The 15,926-nt window shown below is 34.0% G+C and overlaps 1 protein-coding gene across 1 annotated transcript in view; it reads left to right on the top strand.

The window, feature by feature from the left end:
- LOC136031941 (protein LSM14 homolog B-B-like) overlaps positions 1 to 14,327 on the top strand; it is a 37,572-nt gene extending 23,245 nt beyond the window's left edge. The window contains exons 6-8 of the mRNA XM_065711943.1: positions 4,062 to 4,258; positions 7,375 to 7,609; positions 14,015 to 14,327. Of these exons, the coding sequence (XP_065568015.1) occupies positions 4,062 to 4,258; positions 7,375 to 7,609; positions 14,015 to 14,029 (447 nt within the window). The 3' untranslated portion in view covers positions 14,030 to 14,327. The remainder of the gene's footprint in view (positions 1 to 4,061; positions 4,259 to 7,374; positions 7,610 to 14,014) is intronic.
- The last annotated feature ends 1,599 nt before the right edge of the window (positions 14,328 to 15,926 follow it).

Raw genomic sequence — 15,926 nt, forward strand, 5'->3', positions numbered from 1 at the left:
CTCTGATACGCTGAATCTGATGGTGTTATTTTTGTTAAGATTCTATGTCTTTTAAGGGGTCTTTCCCCCTGTTTTCTAAAATAATGCAAATTTCCTCAGACTCATAACTTTTGATGGGTAAGACTAAACGTGATATAACTGCTATTACATCACAGTGAAAATGCGATTCTTCTGATATAGCTATTGGTATCAAAATTCCGTTTTTTAGCGTTTTGGTTACTATTAATCCGGGTCGCTCCTTACTAAAGTTCGTTACCACGAACTGTTTGATTCATAATGTCAATTTTGTTCGTTATGGTTTTCATGTCACTTTTTACTTTCATCAGAAGACTTTTTTTTCAAATGTATTATACGTGTGGAAGTTACACTTGAGGCTAATTAAACCAAATTTAACGTTACAAACAATTTAAAATGAATAAAAAAAAAAAACATTTTTATGTAAATTTGAGCAGTATTTCATTTTTTTTCTGTCGTCTTCAATAAAACAGTGTAATATAACAAACATATTCATTGTCCGAAAAATGCTAGTTTTGGGGGATTTGAGGAGTGACAACCTGTTTGTGGCGATTTCTATTCGTTTTAAGTTTGCTTTCATTGTTTGTTGCAGTGTTTGTTTGTTTTAGATTTTATTACTTCATTCATAGTAATTTCTACAATTGTTAGGTCCGACACATTATGTAGGTTAAATTATGCTCGTTTCGCTTTCGATATCGAGTTTGAAATTCCTCTTTATTTTTCATGGAAAACTTTGCTTTGGTTTAGTCCCATTTCGTTTTCTAATTGAGATAATTTCTTTGCACTGATCAATTGTTTTATCAATAATAGTAATTAGTATTAATTAATGTTGGTAATTGTTGCCATGGTGGGACTAACACGATATTCTCACATATTTATTCAATTGTCTGATCAGTAATAACTACATTTGACTCCCCGTAGTCAATGTGGAGGAGCTGGGCACCGGGCCAGTTTTTTCACAACGATACTACTAAAATTAAAAGATTTTGGTGTTTGCCTAATGCGAATCTTTTTGAACTAAAATGTAAAACATGTTTTTAAAGTGAGTATTTATTACGAGAATATGGAATTTACTATAGCTTTGCATAACATGAGTAACTGACAAATAAATTTGAACTTCTGCAAGCAATGTTGGCCTTAAAATAATCAAGAGCCTCAAATCCTAATATACTGACTTTGGTGTAAGTCAAAGTATATTTGCGAAGCACGAACGTCTGCTTAATGCGTTTTGATACTGGATTTATATGCTTTAATATTGCACTTAAACCTGAAATCAGCAATATTCAAGACTAACCTTGGTAAGAATTAAACATAATTTGTGAGACATGCACTTAATGCTTTTTGATTTTTGCACTTGTTTTCATTTAATCACCAGGCTTAGATGCCATTAAACACCCATTCCGGTGGGGTCAATACCCATTTGTTCTATACGTATTAAGTGCATATTTATTTTGGGCATTTTAAGGACGATTTTTAACGATTTCTAACACTTGATATTAAATCTTTTTGTATCATTATCTAAACAATTCCTAAATGTTGTCGAGTTAAAAGAGGTTTACAATCTCCGCATAAGTGAAGCTGGGTTTTAAAAGGGAATGGGCTGTTAGACTTTGCTTTGTTTTGGAGCGGTAGCTAGCACCCTAGTAAAAGACGATCACGTCCCAAACTGAGAAATACAGTAGCCCATAACTCCTGAAAATAGAGTCAAATCGAAATATAAAGCATACTATTAGAACCGCCTTGTCCGAAACTCCCTTTAAAGTATTTTTCTGCCGCAGATAGCGGGGCACTGGAACACCATAGAGAGCTGTTTAATGGCTTATTTTAAAGGAAATTGCTGCATTTAGTGCCTTTTATAATCAAAAAAGTGTTTTTTAATAAAATGAATTTTTACAAAAAACTGCATTTTCGTATAATTAAATAAATGATCACAGTTCATTTTAAATGGTTTTAGTAAAGAAAGAACTCTAACCCATACGAATAGAAATAAAAAACTTTAAATTTTCTAGGGTCCTAGTTAGGGTTAGAGATATGATTTTAAACAAGATCTATCACATCCACGATTCATAAAATATCTGACAAATGCATTTTGATTTTGGATGTTTACATATTAGCCTCATTTGTACAGTCAGTAGGATCATAAATTCTGAAAAGTATCTCTTTTTTTTGATCGGGTGCCATTTACGAAATGAGCACTTCATGGGCTTTTCGTCTGCGGTCTTCTGCATCGAAATATTAGTCCCAGGTTTGTAATCATCAAGCGCACAAATATCTTGGCAATTATGCACTTAGTATGTTTTTTTTAGGAAAACCATACCACAATCGTTTGGATCTTCGCCAATTAAAATTTGCCTTTTTAGGACCTTTCCCATAATCATTCTTGAATGATAATGATGTGAAAGAGGTAAAGCACGCCAATAGGTGGGAAGCTGAGGGGTAGGAGATAGTCACCTGGTTCCCAAATTCTTACCTTAAGATATAGATAACTTCGAAGACCACACTGCCTTTCCATGACGAAAGTAAAACAGTTCAAAATAGGGATGATACCTTTTTTATTGACAGTGAATAGAAATAAAATTATCTAACAGGATATTTCGAACACATATACAGTGTTCATCATCAGCAGTAAAACTCTTCACCAGTTTTACTGCTGATGATGAACACTGAATATGTGTTCGAAATATCCAGTTAAATAATTTTATATCTATTCACTGTCAATAAAAAGGTATCATCCCTATTTTGAACTGTTTTACTTTTTTACCTTAAGATATACAGACTGATAATTATTGGATTACTCTGATTTCTAAACGATGTTGTACCATCTTAGATTTGTAGTCAAAGATCTCGGAATGCTTCAATTCTAGAAAGACGTGATATGTTCACCATCTGTCCAACAGCTTCAAATTTCTAATGATTAAGAATAGTGGCCAGCAAGCTTCTGAAGATGCTGCGTTTTTTTTTCAGTTAGCCTTTCAGACAGATTAGATTTTGATTTTGATAGATTTTGGGTCACTTTTTATTGATTTCATCTTATTCTTAGATTGAATAATGTCTTTTTATTAAAATAGCAAACTAAATATTCATCAGTATTTTTCATTTAAGAATGTGTTACTGCTTAGAATCTATTTTATTTCTATTGCTTCGCGAATGAACTATTCAATCCCCAGGTCATCACTAAGTAAAAGTAGTGTCTTACAAGATTAAAACGATTTCAGAGGATTTTCAGAAATATTGCCGAAAATTTGCCGTTGAATTCAGGGGATTTTCAGAAATATTGTCGCTCGAAGCAAAGTCAAAATTGGTTATGTTTGTGTATCATAACATATGATGCTGTAGTCTAGAATTACATCTGTGAGGGCCATAAGCGAGGGCCAAGGCCCGAGCGAATGGGTGGAGGAGAATGCAACTATTAAGGAATTAACGAGATGCAAGCAATAACTTTTTGGGGAGGGGCGAGATACAACGTTTGCCACTACAATCCTACTACATAATTTGTTATGTTTGTAAATCATATCATATGATGCCGTAGACTAGAGTTACATCTGTGAAGGCCATAAGCGAAGGCCAAGGCCCTAGTAATAAGTACAGGAGAATAAAACTATTAACAAATTAACGAGAAGCAAGCGATAACTTTTTGGGGAGGGGCTAAAGGTTTCAGCCATGAGGTGTGAGCTTGCTATTCATAATAATGGCGTTTAATTAAGTTTTAACTAGAATGACTACAATATAACCAATATCAAGGTATTTCACAATAGTCATTCACAACTAGAATGACTACAATATAACCAATATCAGGTATTTCACAAGAGAGAGAGAGAGAGAGAGAGAGAGAGAGAGAGAGAGAGAGAGAGAGAGAGAGAGAGAAAGATGAAACAAACATGTTTGTGACAATAATGTTTAAAAACAAAAGCTATTTTGTATAGAACCTGTTGACAAATTACAAAATTTGATGATTGATTATTCTTTTTATGCATTTTTCCATTATGTTCTTCTTACTAGTGTTTTGAAATACTCCCAAAAGTTTTTTTCCCTTTTTGCTTTTATAGCCGGATCACATTGTCAGTGATATTGACGAAAGACAGAATCCACAAGAGGAACCTAAAGTCAACGGCATTTATTCTGAAGATGAAGAAATTAATGAGCTGGCTAAAACTATCGATAAAATGACATTCTATAGCAAAGAAAAATCCTTTTTCGACAAAATCAGCTGTGAAGGGGATGCAAGACGAGAAAGAAAGGACAAGTAGGACTCCTCTTTTTAGCCTTTATTCTTAATTCAACTGCTGTGAAAAACTGTTTTGGGAAGAACCCAATACCAATTGATGGGAAAGAATCTTTCACTATGGAAAAGGCCTTTTTGTGTCAATCGTAAAATCGAAATTGTACATTTTCGTTGATTTTAAATTAGATTTTTATGCAAAAGTTAAGCTCAATTTTGAGCTTCTTACAAGCTCAGGATAACCCTTAAACTGACTTAAAAAAAAAACGCGTTAGAATTTCCTGCTTTTCATCAAACTTTGTCCTTTTATGTGCTTATGACTCGTGCAGTGTCTAACTCCTGATCTCTGCATTCAAAATTAATGAATTTTACATATTTCACAACAAAAGCTAATGCCTTTGATAACTATTGCTATCATACCTCCATCTTAGAATTTCTGCAACTACTAATAGGAGTCTGCTATTGGTTACAGTTCACTACCACGAACTGTTTTTATATGCATAGAAAACTAACCATTGTGCTGAATAGTTGCACACGACTTATAAGGATGGATATTAATGGATCCCTTTGTAGGGGGGAGTGGGGTTATCTAGATTCAAAAATAGTATGGAGAGGGGGATGAAGCAAAATTTAATCCCTGACCTCCCTTCATTTTGAAGAATATACTTCCAATAAGTTTTCAAGATGGCTATAATGTAAGGATGCTTTTATTAATCAGATTATCGTGTTTCCTTCCGTTATTGTACGCATTTGCTATCATTTCAAATACTACTTTGGTAAATTACGCCCTCAATCACACACGGAGATAAATTACAGACTGAGAAGATAACCGGTTTAATTTAGAAGCTATGATGTATGACTAGATTGAAGAAATGGAGAAATACATTATTAGGGCTACATATGGAACCACGAGGAAGGGGGGGGGTGAGTCTGTATGTGAATTGATGAGTATATTTGGAAAGATAATAGATATCTAGTAGAGTATCATAGTAGTAATCTAGTAGAGTATTCCTCTTGTCCCTCTGTCAGTTATGAAATTTCATATATATTTTCAAGAGTAAAACCAAGAAAAATTATCATGAGCTTTAGAGATGGGGGGGGGGGCTGCTACTTTTTTAAATAGAGGCTATTTATGTTAAAGTTTCTATTTTTGCTCCAATGCTTCCAGAATGAATGTTTTAATCCAAGAACAATGTGATGAAAAAGGTTATTCGCATTTGTTTTGAAGATTATCTTTAACAATTCTGTTCACATATTTTGAAAGGTAATTGGTAAATATAGCACTTGCAATCATCAGCTGCCCTTAGTTGTTGTACTTAAAAATGCTTTCAATTAAGTATTATTTTAAGTTCTTTAAAAGAGATGGTGTTATTCCCAATTTTACAAAGGATAATTTCTGTTCTTTCTGAGATTTAATATTGCTCTTTACTTTCATTTGAAAACAATATTTTTTTTAATCTAATGTTTTCTATTGGCAGGAAACGACGTTTATCCCCTCTGGAAAATCTCCTCCCCCGTTAGCCCCCCGGAAAATACCCCTCCAAATACCCACCAGGAAATGCTCCTGGATAATAAACCACGCGAAAATACCCACCCCCGTGAAAAATAAACACCGTAAAATACCCCCTGGAATATACCCCACCCTCCCCGCGGCTGGTTGGTTTCCAATCACTTTTGACTTATAAAAAAAAGACTAGAACTCTTACTTTTTGATCAAATGAGCATTCTGCGAAGCTTTTACGACCATGAGGTGGAGGTGGGGATAAGAAAGGAGCAGTCCCGCTCCTATACAGAATAAGCTCTGCTAATTTTGGGGTTTAATGTTACTTTTTACTTTTATAATAACAGTGTTGACCAGAAATATTCATAGAAATCAATTGGAGTCCCATCAGCCGTGGGGGGTATTTTCTAGGGGAGCGGGTATTTTCTGCGGGAGGAAGGGTGTTATTTTTTGTTTGGAGCATTTTTCGGTGTGTGTGTGGGGGGGGGGGGGTAAACGCCTAGAATCTCTATTGACGAAGATCACTTTTTCATTAGGCTAACGAACTAGACTAAGTACTTTTGCCAACATCGCTCGATAGAATTGACCTAGATAGCATGTCTCCATATCTAGACGAAAATATTTAACATTTTTGTTCCTTAACCGGAAAGTGGGTCTCAGAGAGTCAGAGGTCGGCCTGAATTTTGACCCTATGAAAGAATCAATCTTTAGCCTTTGCATAACTAAGATTATAGCATTTTTATCTTTGTAAAGCTGAAAAATTTTGTTGATTAAAAATTATTTGTGGAGCCTGCGTTATCTATTGCTCTTGTTTTAAGTGTCACCGGCAACATTGACTGGGTAAGCTTATGCTAAATACTTTTTCGATAAAACGAAAATTCCTAAATTCCAGTGAAAATTTGATAAACAAAAATAAAGTTTACTTCCTCTTACAGGAAATTAACTTGGCTTCCTAAAAAAAAAACCCCAAAAACATCACAGTCATACATCGCCGTTCCTAAGGTTGGTGGTCCCCTGGGAGAAATTAATTACAGCGCCCCCTCCCGACTCAAATATAAGCAAGTAAGCCAAATCAAAGCGAAAATTGAATCAAAGTGGGCAATTCCCCAGCCGCGGTGCCCCCAAGCCATAGCACCTGGGACAAATACCCCGGTTGCCTCTCCCTCCTAGGGACGGCTCCGTAGTCATACTTAGATATTTATGTGCAGATCTGAGGATTTACCTATTTATTTCTTTGTGGTACTCAATTACAGGACTATGGCTACTTCTTCAATGAATTTAGGGGGAACTTATTTGATAGAATGATGGTTATATCGAAAACATGAAATTTTTTCTATGAAACCAAACTTGTTAAGGATTGTTCATTTTATCTTTATAAATAGCTTAACGCTCAGTCTAAACTTCTAATGTTTACTAAATTTCAGGATGTTATTCTGTAATTTAAATTTGAACTGAGGAGAAATAAAACCGATATTTCTGAATAGCTGCTGAAACATTGAGTTTAAAGCTTATAAACTGCGCTTGTCATTAATACCAGTTGAAATATTATCATAACGAAACTTTAATTTGGATTAAAATTACCGAATCAGCTCAAATAACCTATGCGTATAGCTTTGAATCGACCTCAGCTATTTTTCAGGCGTAAAGAGATTGCTATTAATCAACAAACTTTTGGTGTCAGGGCTCCAAGCGATTACCAACGAGGGCCAAATTCTGCCACCTATTACTATAATCGAAGCTCAACAACTCAACCGTTCCGAGGAGGAAGAGGGGGCTATTCTGGTTATGGAAGAGGAGGAAATTTTGGCTTCAGAGGAGGACATTTTCCTGCTGCTAACTTCCGCCGCAGAACCACCATCAGCTCCCGCATAATGGTAAGTCATTTTGTATGCCTTATCCATATGTTATTCAAAATTCATAAATTAATTTTAATATATATTTTTTAAAATATCATTGCTAAGAAAAAGAAAAAGAAAATTTTTGTGGTTTACGAAAAAAAATTTAAATATAAGCTGAATTAGGGTTAAATGAACTTTGCAAAGAAATTTGAGAAGCCTGATTGCCTAATAAATTCCTAGAAAAATGTTTCTGATGTTTGGTTTAAAGTTACTATGAAAAATATAATATAATATAATATATTGCTGAAATAAATAGCCAACTTTGCTATTACCATTGCTTATAATGTTTCTGCTGTTGTTGCCAAGTTTAAGAAAAAATAAAGTTACTAAAGTTAATATGGAAATGCTTAAATTTCACGTAAAAAAGAGTATATTGCTGAAATAAATAGCCAATTTTGCTATTACCATGGCTTACAATGTTTCTGCTGTTGTTGCCAAGTTTAAAAAGAAATAAAGTTACTAAAGTTAATATGGAAGTGCTTAAAATTTACGTAAAAAAGAATATATTGCTGTATTGCCAATTTAGCTATTACTATGGCTTACAATGTTTCTGCTGTTGTTGCAGCAGAAAAAAATTAAAAAAAATTACAGCTGCTAAAGTTTATATGGAAATGCTTAAAATTCACGTAAAAAAGAATATATTGCTGAAATAAATAACCAACTTTGCTATTACCATTGCTTGCAACGTTTCTGCTGTTGTTACCAAGTTTAAAAAGAAATAAAGTTACTAAAGTTAATATGGAAGTGCTTAAAATTTACGTAAAAAAGAATATATTGCTGAAATAAATAGCCAACTTTGCTATTACCATTGCTTAAAATGTTTCTGCTGTTGCTGCCAAGTTTAAGAAAAAATAAAGTTACTAAAGTTAATATGGAAATGCTTAAATTTCACGTAAAAAAGAATATATTGCTGAAATAAATAGCCAATTTTGATATTACCATGGCTTACAATGTTTCTGCTGTTGTTGCCAAGTTTAAAAAGAAATAAAGTTACTAAAGGTAATATGGAAGTGCTATAAAAATTACAGTAAGAATGGTTTGAGGAACTACTAAGGAAAACGGGAAACCTTGGCTCTAGAAATGAAGTTCTTTGCATTTCAATTCCCCAGTCACATCAATTAGGGGAGGGGGGTTGTACCATATAACGAAAATATGCTTAAAAAAGAATATATTGCTGAAATAAATAGCCAATTTTGCTATTACCAATGGCTTACAATGTTTCTGCTGTCGTTGCCAAGTTTAAGAAAAATAAAGTTACTAAAGTTAATATGGAAATGCTTAAATTTAACGTAAAAAAGAATATATTGCTGAAATAAATAGCCAATTTTGCTATTACCATTGCTTACAACGTTTCTGCTGTTGTTGGCAAGTTTTTGGTCACTATGTGTATGTGTAGTAGCCATTTGAATCATAAATTGGTTTTAATCAATTAACTTTTTTTGAGTTATAGAATATATTCATTAGTTGGAATTTCTTGTTTTTTTTTTACCAAAACTGAGAAACTATCTTCAGCAAAGAAATGGTACGAGACATGGATATAAACATAGATATTTGAGTTGTACCAAGTATGTATTTCTTTAGAAGGGAATTGGGCTCATGGAATTGCGCTCATTACTAAAAGTTCAACTGGATACTGATGGATTAAAATGAAGTAACTATCCAATATTCGTAGCATTACTGTAACTTTTAAGTTTGTGTTGGTTGGGAGGGGAGGGAAGGTTATCACTAATGTGGAGTTTCAGCTTTGGCCGTAACCACCTATCCTTGATGCTGATGATTGTTTGCACCGTGTAAAATTCCGAACGAAATGAAGATGAATAGATAAATTAAAATGTATAGTAGTTTCAAACGAGTTGGAATAGGCCCTGGGTCATGACTCATCTCGTGACTGTGGATGCTCAAAGTCATGTATATCATTAGTTGTGATGACGAAGATATCATTTAAAGATGCACCAAGGAAAACATCTGTAGACTCATCTAAATGGTCATTGAAAAAAATTACAGTAAGAATGGTCCGAGGAACTACCAAGGAAAACTTCTGTAGACTCATCTAAATAGTCATTGATAAAAATTACAGTAAGAATGGTTTGAGGAACTACTAAGGAAAACGGAAAACCTTGGCTCTAGAAATGAAGTTCTTTGCATTTCAATTCCCCAGTCACATCAATTAGGGGAGGGGAGTTGTACCATATAACGAAAATATGCTTACTATATTTTTTAACCTCCCCCCCCAACATCTTGAAAAATATCTTTTTTGAGTACTTCCATTGAAAATTGCCTTTTTCGTATTTAATTGAAAAAAAACAAGGAAGTGATGAGTTTGCCCCCCTTTCTAAATTTTGAGAATATGCTTTGCCCCTTCCCTTCTTCTGAAAATTGACGCCATCGGCTTCCTTGAATAAAAAATATCTGGCAACCCTCTGCTAAAATATGAGATAAAATGTGTAAATCTATGTTTTCGGACGATCATAATGTCTAAACGTAGATAATATACGGTAAAATACATGTATCTTATAGGATCCACCCGATCAAAAATGACTGATTTGCTGCTAAAGCCTTGAATCTTCTTCAACAAATATTTGATTTGTGCCAATGATTTTGTTTCTTCGTGAATTTTTTTCTTACTTTTTTTATTTTCGTAGTATACTGGCATTACTGTAAGCCGTAGCTTTCTAGTTTTTCTCACTTGATTAGTTTCATTTAAGGTTTGGTATTAATTAAAAGATAAAGGAGTTTCTGATGGAAGTTGAAGCTTAAAACCATCAAAAACTATTGTTTTCCTCTACTTCTAAGTAAGTAGCACAAATAAACCGACTGAAGATATTCCCCTATGTTTGCAAAATCATGTAAACCTTAAAACACAGAATCCGTGCATAAAAATATAATTTTTTATTGTTACACCATGAAAATATCTTAAGGCGCCTAATCTTTCTATTTCACAATATGTTGTGTTTTCAGTAAAGCACTAATCCTGGGTAATCATACAAGCACAGGACAATATTAATCGTTTTTTCCCTCTAGTTTTATAGATATGTGCAATACAAAGGAATAGTGATGCAAAGGATAGATATGTGCAATACAAAGGAAAGGAATAGTTTATAATATGTGCTCCAAAGGAAAAGTCTTTGGTCGTTTTAATTTTCTGCTTCACTTTTTGCTTTTATCGATAAAATTTCAAAATTAAGTTTTATTCATTTTTTTAAATAGAGTTCTATAAAACTTTGATAACAGACATGGATATCACCAAGTGCAGTAGTTTCAGAGGAGTAATTAACATGAAACTTGTATCTACATTGAGGGTTGGGTGGGGAAAAATTATAGACTGTGCAAGGATAGAAAATATTTAGAAACAGGCTCAGAAAAAATACGGTATATTCTATCATGCTAGCTTATCCTTGAAGATATATGCAAGAAACCAGTAATTGAATCTTTCTAAGTGAGAAGTTTTAGGTGTCATGAGTTGTCCATCAATGTTTTTAGCATTAAAACTGGTCATCTGCTTATCTGCTTTTTTTAATCTAACGTTTCAGATTTCCAAATAATTTTCTCCAGCAGCCAATAAGTTTGTTAGAGATAAAATAAGAAAATAGTATTACAAAACAATAAAATCAGTAAACTTCTGGATATGGCCTGAGGCCATGTTCAAGTATTGGAGGAGAGGGCGCCGAAGTTTACTTATACTCTAAAAGACGCAAAAATCGTACCAATAGAAATTTCTTAAGTGTAATAGTGTAAAAATTTTGCTGTCATAGTATTTAGTTACAAAAGAAATATTGTGTAAAAATTACCAGGAGTGATAGAACCCCTGGAGCAGTAATTGTAACACAAACACTTGAATAACTATTTTTAGCATTCAAAAAGTGTGTGTTAAACGGTGAGTGTAGCTCTGAAAGCGATAACCCTCTCCCTCCACCCATTAACAAAAGCTGGCAAGATTTCTAGCTACAATTGTGTTTAGAAGAAGAATTGAATAAACCAGTTGAAAACAGCCAAATTTGAGCAGTAAATTTTGATATTACTATTTGAATATAGAGATTAAGTAATAAACCTGGAATCATTAGTCAAAATAAAAAATGGTATGGCTTCAAAAACTCAGTCAAAGACGCTGAACTTATTTCCATTTAGGAATTCAGGGTTATTTCACACTTATTTTCTGTTAGCCTATAGGAACAAAAGTGTTAACTAGAAAAAATTCTTAGCTATAAATTTATAAAAACAGATTGCTCAGGCGAGAAATAAAAAAAAAAAAAAACAACAACAAAAACTTAGAAAAAGAAATCGGCATTGTATGCTAATCTAGTATATCATTGGACATTTTTGTAAGAAAATAATAAGTAAATGGTTTCTTAGCCATGTCTTTATGATTTTCCAGCATTCTCCTAGTGCAGAGAGTGAGGAGGACGAAGAAAAATTAGGCTCTCCAGATGAAAATATGACAGTATTTTTTTTTATAATACTAAAAAATTAGCATTATTAGTGTGATGGGGAACTATTAACATTATTAGCGTGATGGGGAAGAATTAGCTTTAATAGTTGAAACTTTTATCACAGTGCGATAAAAATCATAAGAAATGTGTTATTATCTTTCAGCCACTATTAGCTGTGGTTTACCCTTTACTAGTTGGCAGCTATTGCTGCAGCCATGGTATTGCCAACCAAAGTAACAGTAAAAAATGAGCTAAATCAGAACTTATTTAATCCCTTTAGTGATCTCAGACACACTATTAAAACGATGACGGTCAGCTTGAAAAGGCAGCTTTTTTGCCGAAATTATACTTTTTCAGAAGTTAATGTATTTTATTTACCCAACCCTTATAGATAGAAGATTAGAGTCCTTCTAAAAATCATGGTTTTAATAAGCGATACATGTTCTAGGCTTTACTACGTGCTAACGTTCCCCCAAAAACGGTGCAGAATCCACACTATACGATCATATTTTTTAGATCACATATTTTAAATTCGAATGACAATCTGTATAAGTGAATCTGATGATAAACGACAAAAGAAGGGTTTAGCTGAAGGGGGAAATAGGAAGGATCAACCATCTGAAACCTAACTCCATCGGCAAAAAGTTCAGTACCAACCAGCTTTGTTGCGAATAAAAAAAGTAAAGAATTACGCTAAAGGCCTAAGTTTACCAACAAAATCGAAAAAATGTTCAGAGACTAAAACATTAATATCATATAAAAGGAATCCACGAAATGTTTGATGTCCTTATCTCTCTCTCTCTCTCTCTCTCTCCTCTCTCTCTCTCTCTCTCTCTCTTTCTCTCTCATATGTTATGCTTGCAGACAAACGAACTTATCCAGCTATGATGAAGAATTTTGATGGCGAATGTCGATTGTTTATTAGTTACGCCCAAACTACATTGTAGTTGCACTCGTGGACAAAATTAAATTACGCTTTGTTGCGAATAAAAAAAAGTAAAGAATTACGCTAAAGGCCTATGTTTACCAACAAAATCGAAAAAATGTTCAGAGACTAAAACATTAACATCATATAAAAGGAATCCACGAAATGTTTGATGTCCTTATCTCTCTCTCTCTCTCTCTCTCTCTCTCTCTCTCTCTCTCTCTCTCTCCTCTCTCTCTCTCTCTCTCTCTCTCTCTCCTCTCTCTCTCTCTGTCTCTGTCTCTGTCTCTCTGTCTCTCTCTGTCTCTCTCTCTCTCTCTCTCTCTCTCTCTCTCTCTCTCTCTCTCTCTCTCTCCTCTCTTCTGTCTCTCTCTGTCTCTCTCTCTCTCTCTCTCTCTCTCTCTCTCTCTCTCTCTCTCTCTCTCTCTCTCTCTCTCTCTCTCTCTCTCTTTTTTTTCTCTCATATGTTATGCTTGCAGACAAACGAACTTAGCCAGTTATGTTGAAGAATTTTGATGGCGAATGTCGTTTGTTTATTAGTTACGCCCAAACTACATTGTAGTTGCACTCGTGGACAAAATTAAATTACATACGACTGCAGCTCCAATTAGTACTTAGTTTACTGCTTACCAATTACTGCTTAGTTTGCGGAGTTGAGCAATGTTGAACTTGCGAGCACAAACTTAATGATTCACTAATCAAAGTAACAATTCAAGGAAGTCTTTATAAAAGAGAAAAGCTTGGGATAGAGCTACCGGTAATGAACGAAGCAAAACATAAAAAAACGAATCGTTAATAAAGAAAAGTTTGGGTACCAACTAGTATTGATACAGGCTTTTCAAAGCATTTTCTTGCCATTTCAGTTTTCCACTTTTGTGTTACAAGTTCAACATTGAAGTCAAGGGAAGAAAATATTTCATTCATACATTTGATTTTTTATCAGCAAGTGTTACAATGGCCTGGTTCCATTATTAAGTATAATTTTAGAATTTGCTCTTCCACATCTAATTTGTTCAATTTTTTATATAGGAAAATGGACATTAGAGACCTTTTCTTAGAAGCAGTGACAGCCATTGAAGTATAACAAAGTTGAAAAATATTTGGTGAATATGTTTGAGATTATAAAATTGGAACTTCTCGATAAACTAAATGCTTGGCATTGTCCCAAGTGTTTTCGATTTTTCTAGGGTAAGCAAAGTAAAATTGACTAAACTTGAAATCGCCTTATTGTTAAGCAGAGGAGGCTTCAAGTAGCGTCCATTTCTTTCAAGTAAAAAAACTTTTTTCGAAGTCAGCATTGATTATAGAAGTTATTTTAGTGATTAAACGATTATTCAAAATAGTTTAGCTATTATATTTTGAAGCTCAGGATTTAGCCGAATTTCATGTTTCTATGTCTCATTTTTTTGCATAATCATAAAGAAAACATTTGCCCTTTTATATAACTTTCAACGATATTTTTTTAATAGGTAACAATAGCTCAAATGAAAACAATTCAAAGTTAATCTGAAAAAAATTCTGGGAAGACGAAGGGCTATTTTGATGTAAGTTTCTTTACAAGGGACAGAGAAATAAGGGAGAATTTGTCTCATTCATTAATAGACCAGTTCGTGAAGAAGCAAAATGTAAAAGTCGAATATAAAACACGTAAATATATTAATCAATCTCGGTAGTACGTCATCCACTGAATCTTTTTGTTAAAAGTAATAATCAAGGCCAGACATTTTAAAAAACATACACTGCTATCCTCAGAGCTCGCATAGTCCACCAGAAACCCCCATAGGTTTTTATATTGAGATTAATTGTTTTGGCTAAACGTGGACTGTGCTGATCGTGGGCCAGTCTCCCCTATGCCAATTTCGATATTCCATATTGTCCAACTTCTGAATTGAATTCTTTGAACAAGAAGCTCTTTCTAACCGTAATGTGATTTGTGTGAAATTTCTTCTATGGTGTTGGTGTTTTCCGGAAACTGGAACTAGGACAGTGGGTTTATCACATTATAGCATTGCTGGAAAAGTAGAACATGAAAAATGCTAAAGGCCGAGTTGCAGCGAAATATAGAATGACAAGTTTCTAAAGATACGTATTTTCGGGAAGCATTTAAAGCCCTCCCCTCCGGCACAGGATTGGCTGTCATTGGCATGGAGGCAATAGCAGAACACTATTAGGGAAAGCAATACGATTGCCCCTGAATTAAACAGGAGAGTAGAAATTTCGATTTCCTTCTGATGAAAATTAGGAATTATCAAAAGGGAAAATAGGGAGGAATTTTCTACGGGGGAGGGAATTTTCCCTGTGGGTATTTTTGAGGGTGGGGGGGGGGGCAAACGCTGGCTCCCGGGGAAAAGCCAGCATGATCACACGATTTCTCTGGGACGTGAAATTTAAAATAAAAAAGAGTATATTAATTCTGCTTTGGCCCTCCAAATTGCTGAAAATTTAGATCATGTAGTTCTTTTTGATGAAATAACTTTAATGTTTGAAGCAATTGGCTTCCAACATTCTTTTAGGAAGGTAGTTAAAATACAAAAAAAAACATAAATAGATACCTTGCTTCAAGTAGAGATACTGGAGGCATCCCTATAAACCTAATTTACAATAACTTAAAATTAAAAGATTCTAAAACTTTTTTCTTCAGTTAATGATTCAGTTGAATGAAAATTAGAGGATTCAAATAAATTTTTTCTTCAATTGATGATTAGTTGAATTCAGATGAATGAAAATTAGGTCAGAAGACAAGCTAAGTCAATCCCTAAGCAGAGAATTCTTGCCCGATCTAATTGGTGAATAGTCTTTCCTTTATTTTGGCTTGTTTCTTTGGTTTGTTTGATTCAGTCTTTCTTCTGCTCAGTTACAGTTAATTCAAAAGTTTCATTTTTCTTCTTTTCTGAGCACTGAAGACGGCCTGGCGGAAGTCCCCAACGACATATCTGACTCT

The sequence above is a fragment of the Artemia franciscana genome, chromosome 10 (genome assembly GCF_032884065.1).
Source record: "Artemia franciscana chromosome 10, ASM3288406v1, whole genome shotgun sequence".
Taxonomy (NCBI): domain Eukaryota; kingdom Metazoa; phylum Arthropoda; class Branchiopoda; order Anostraca; family Artemiidae; genus Artemia; species Artemia franciscana.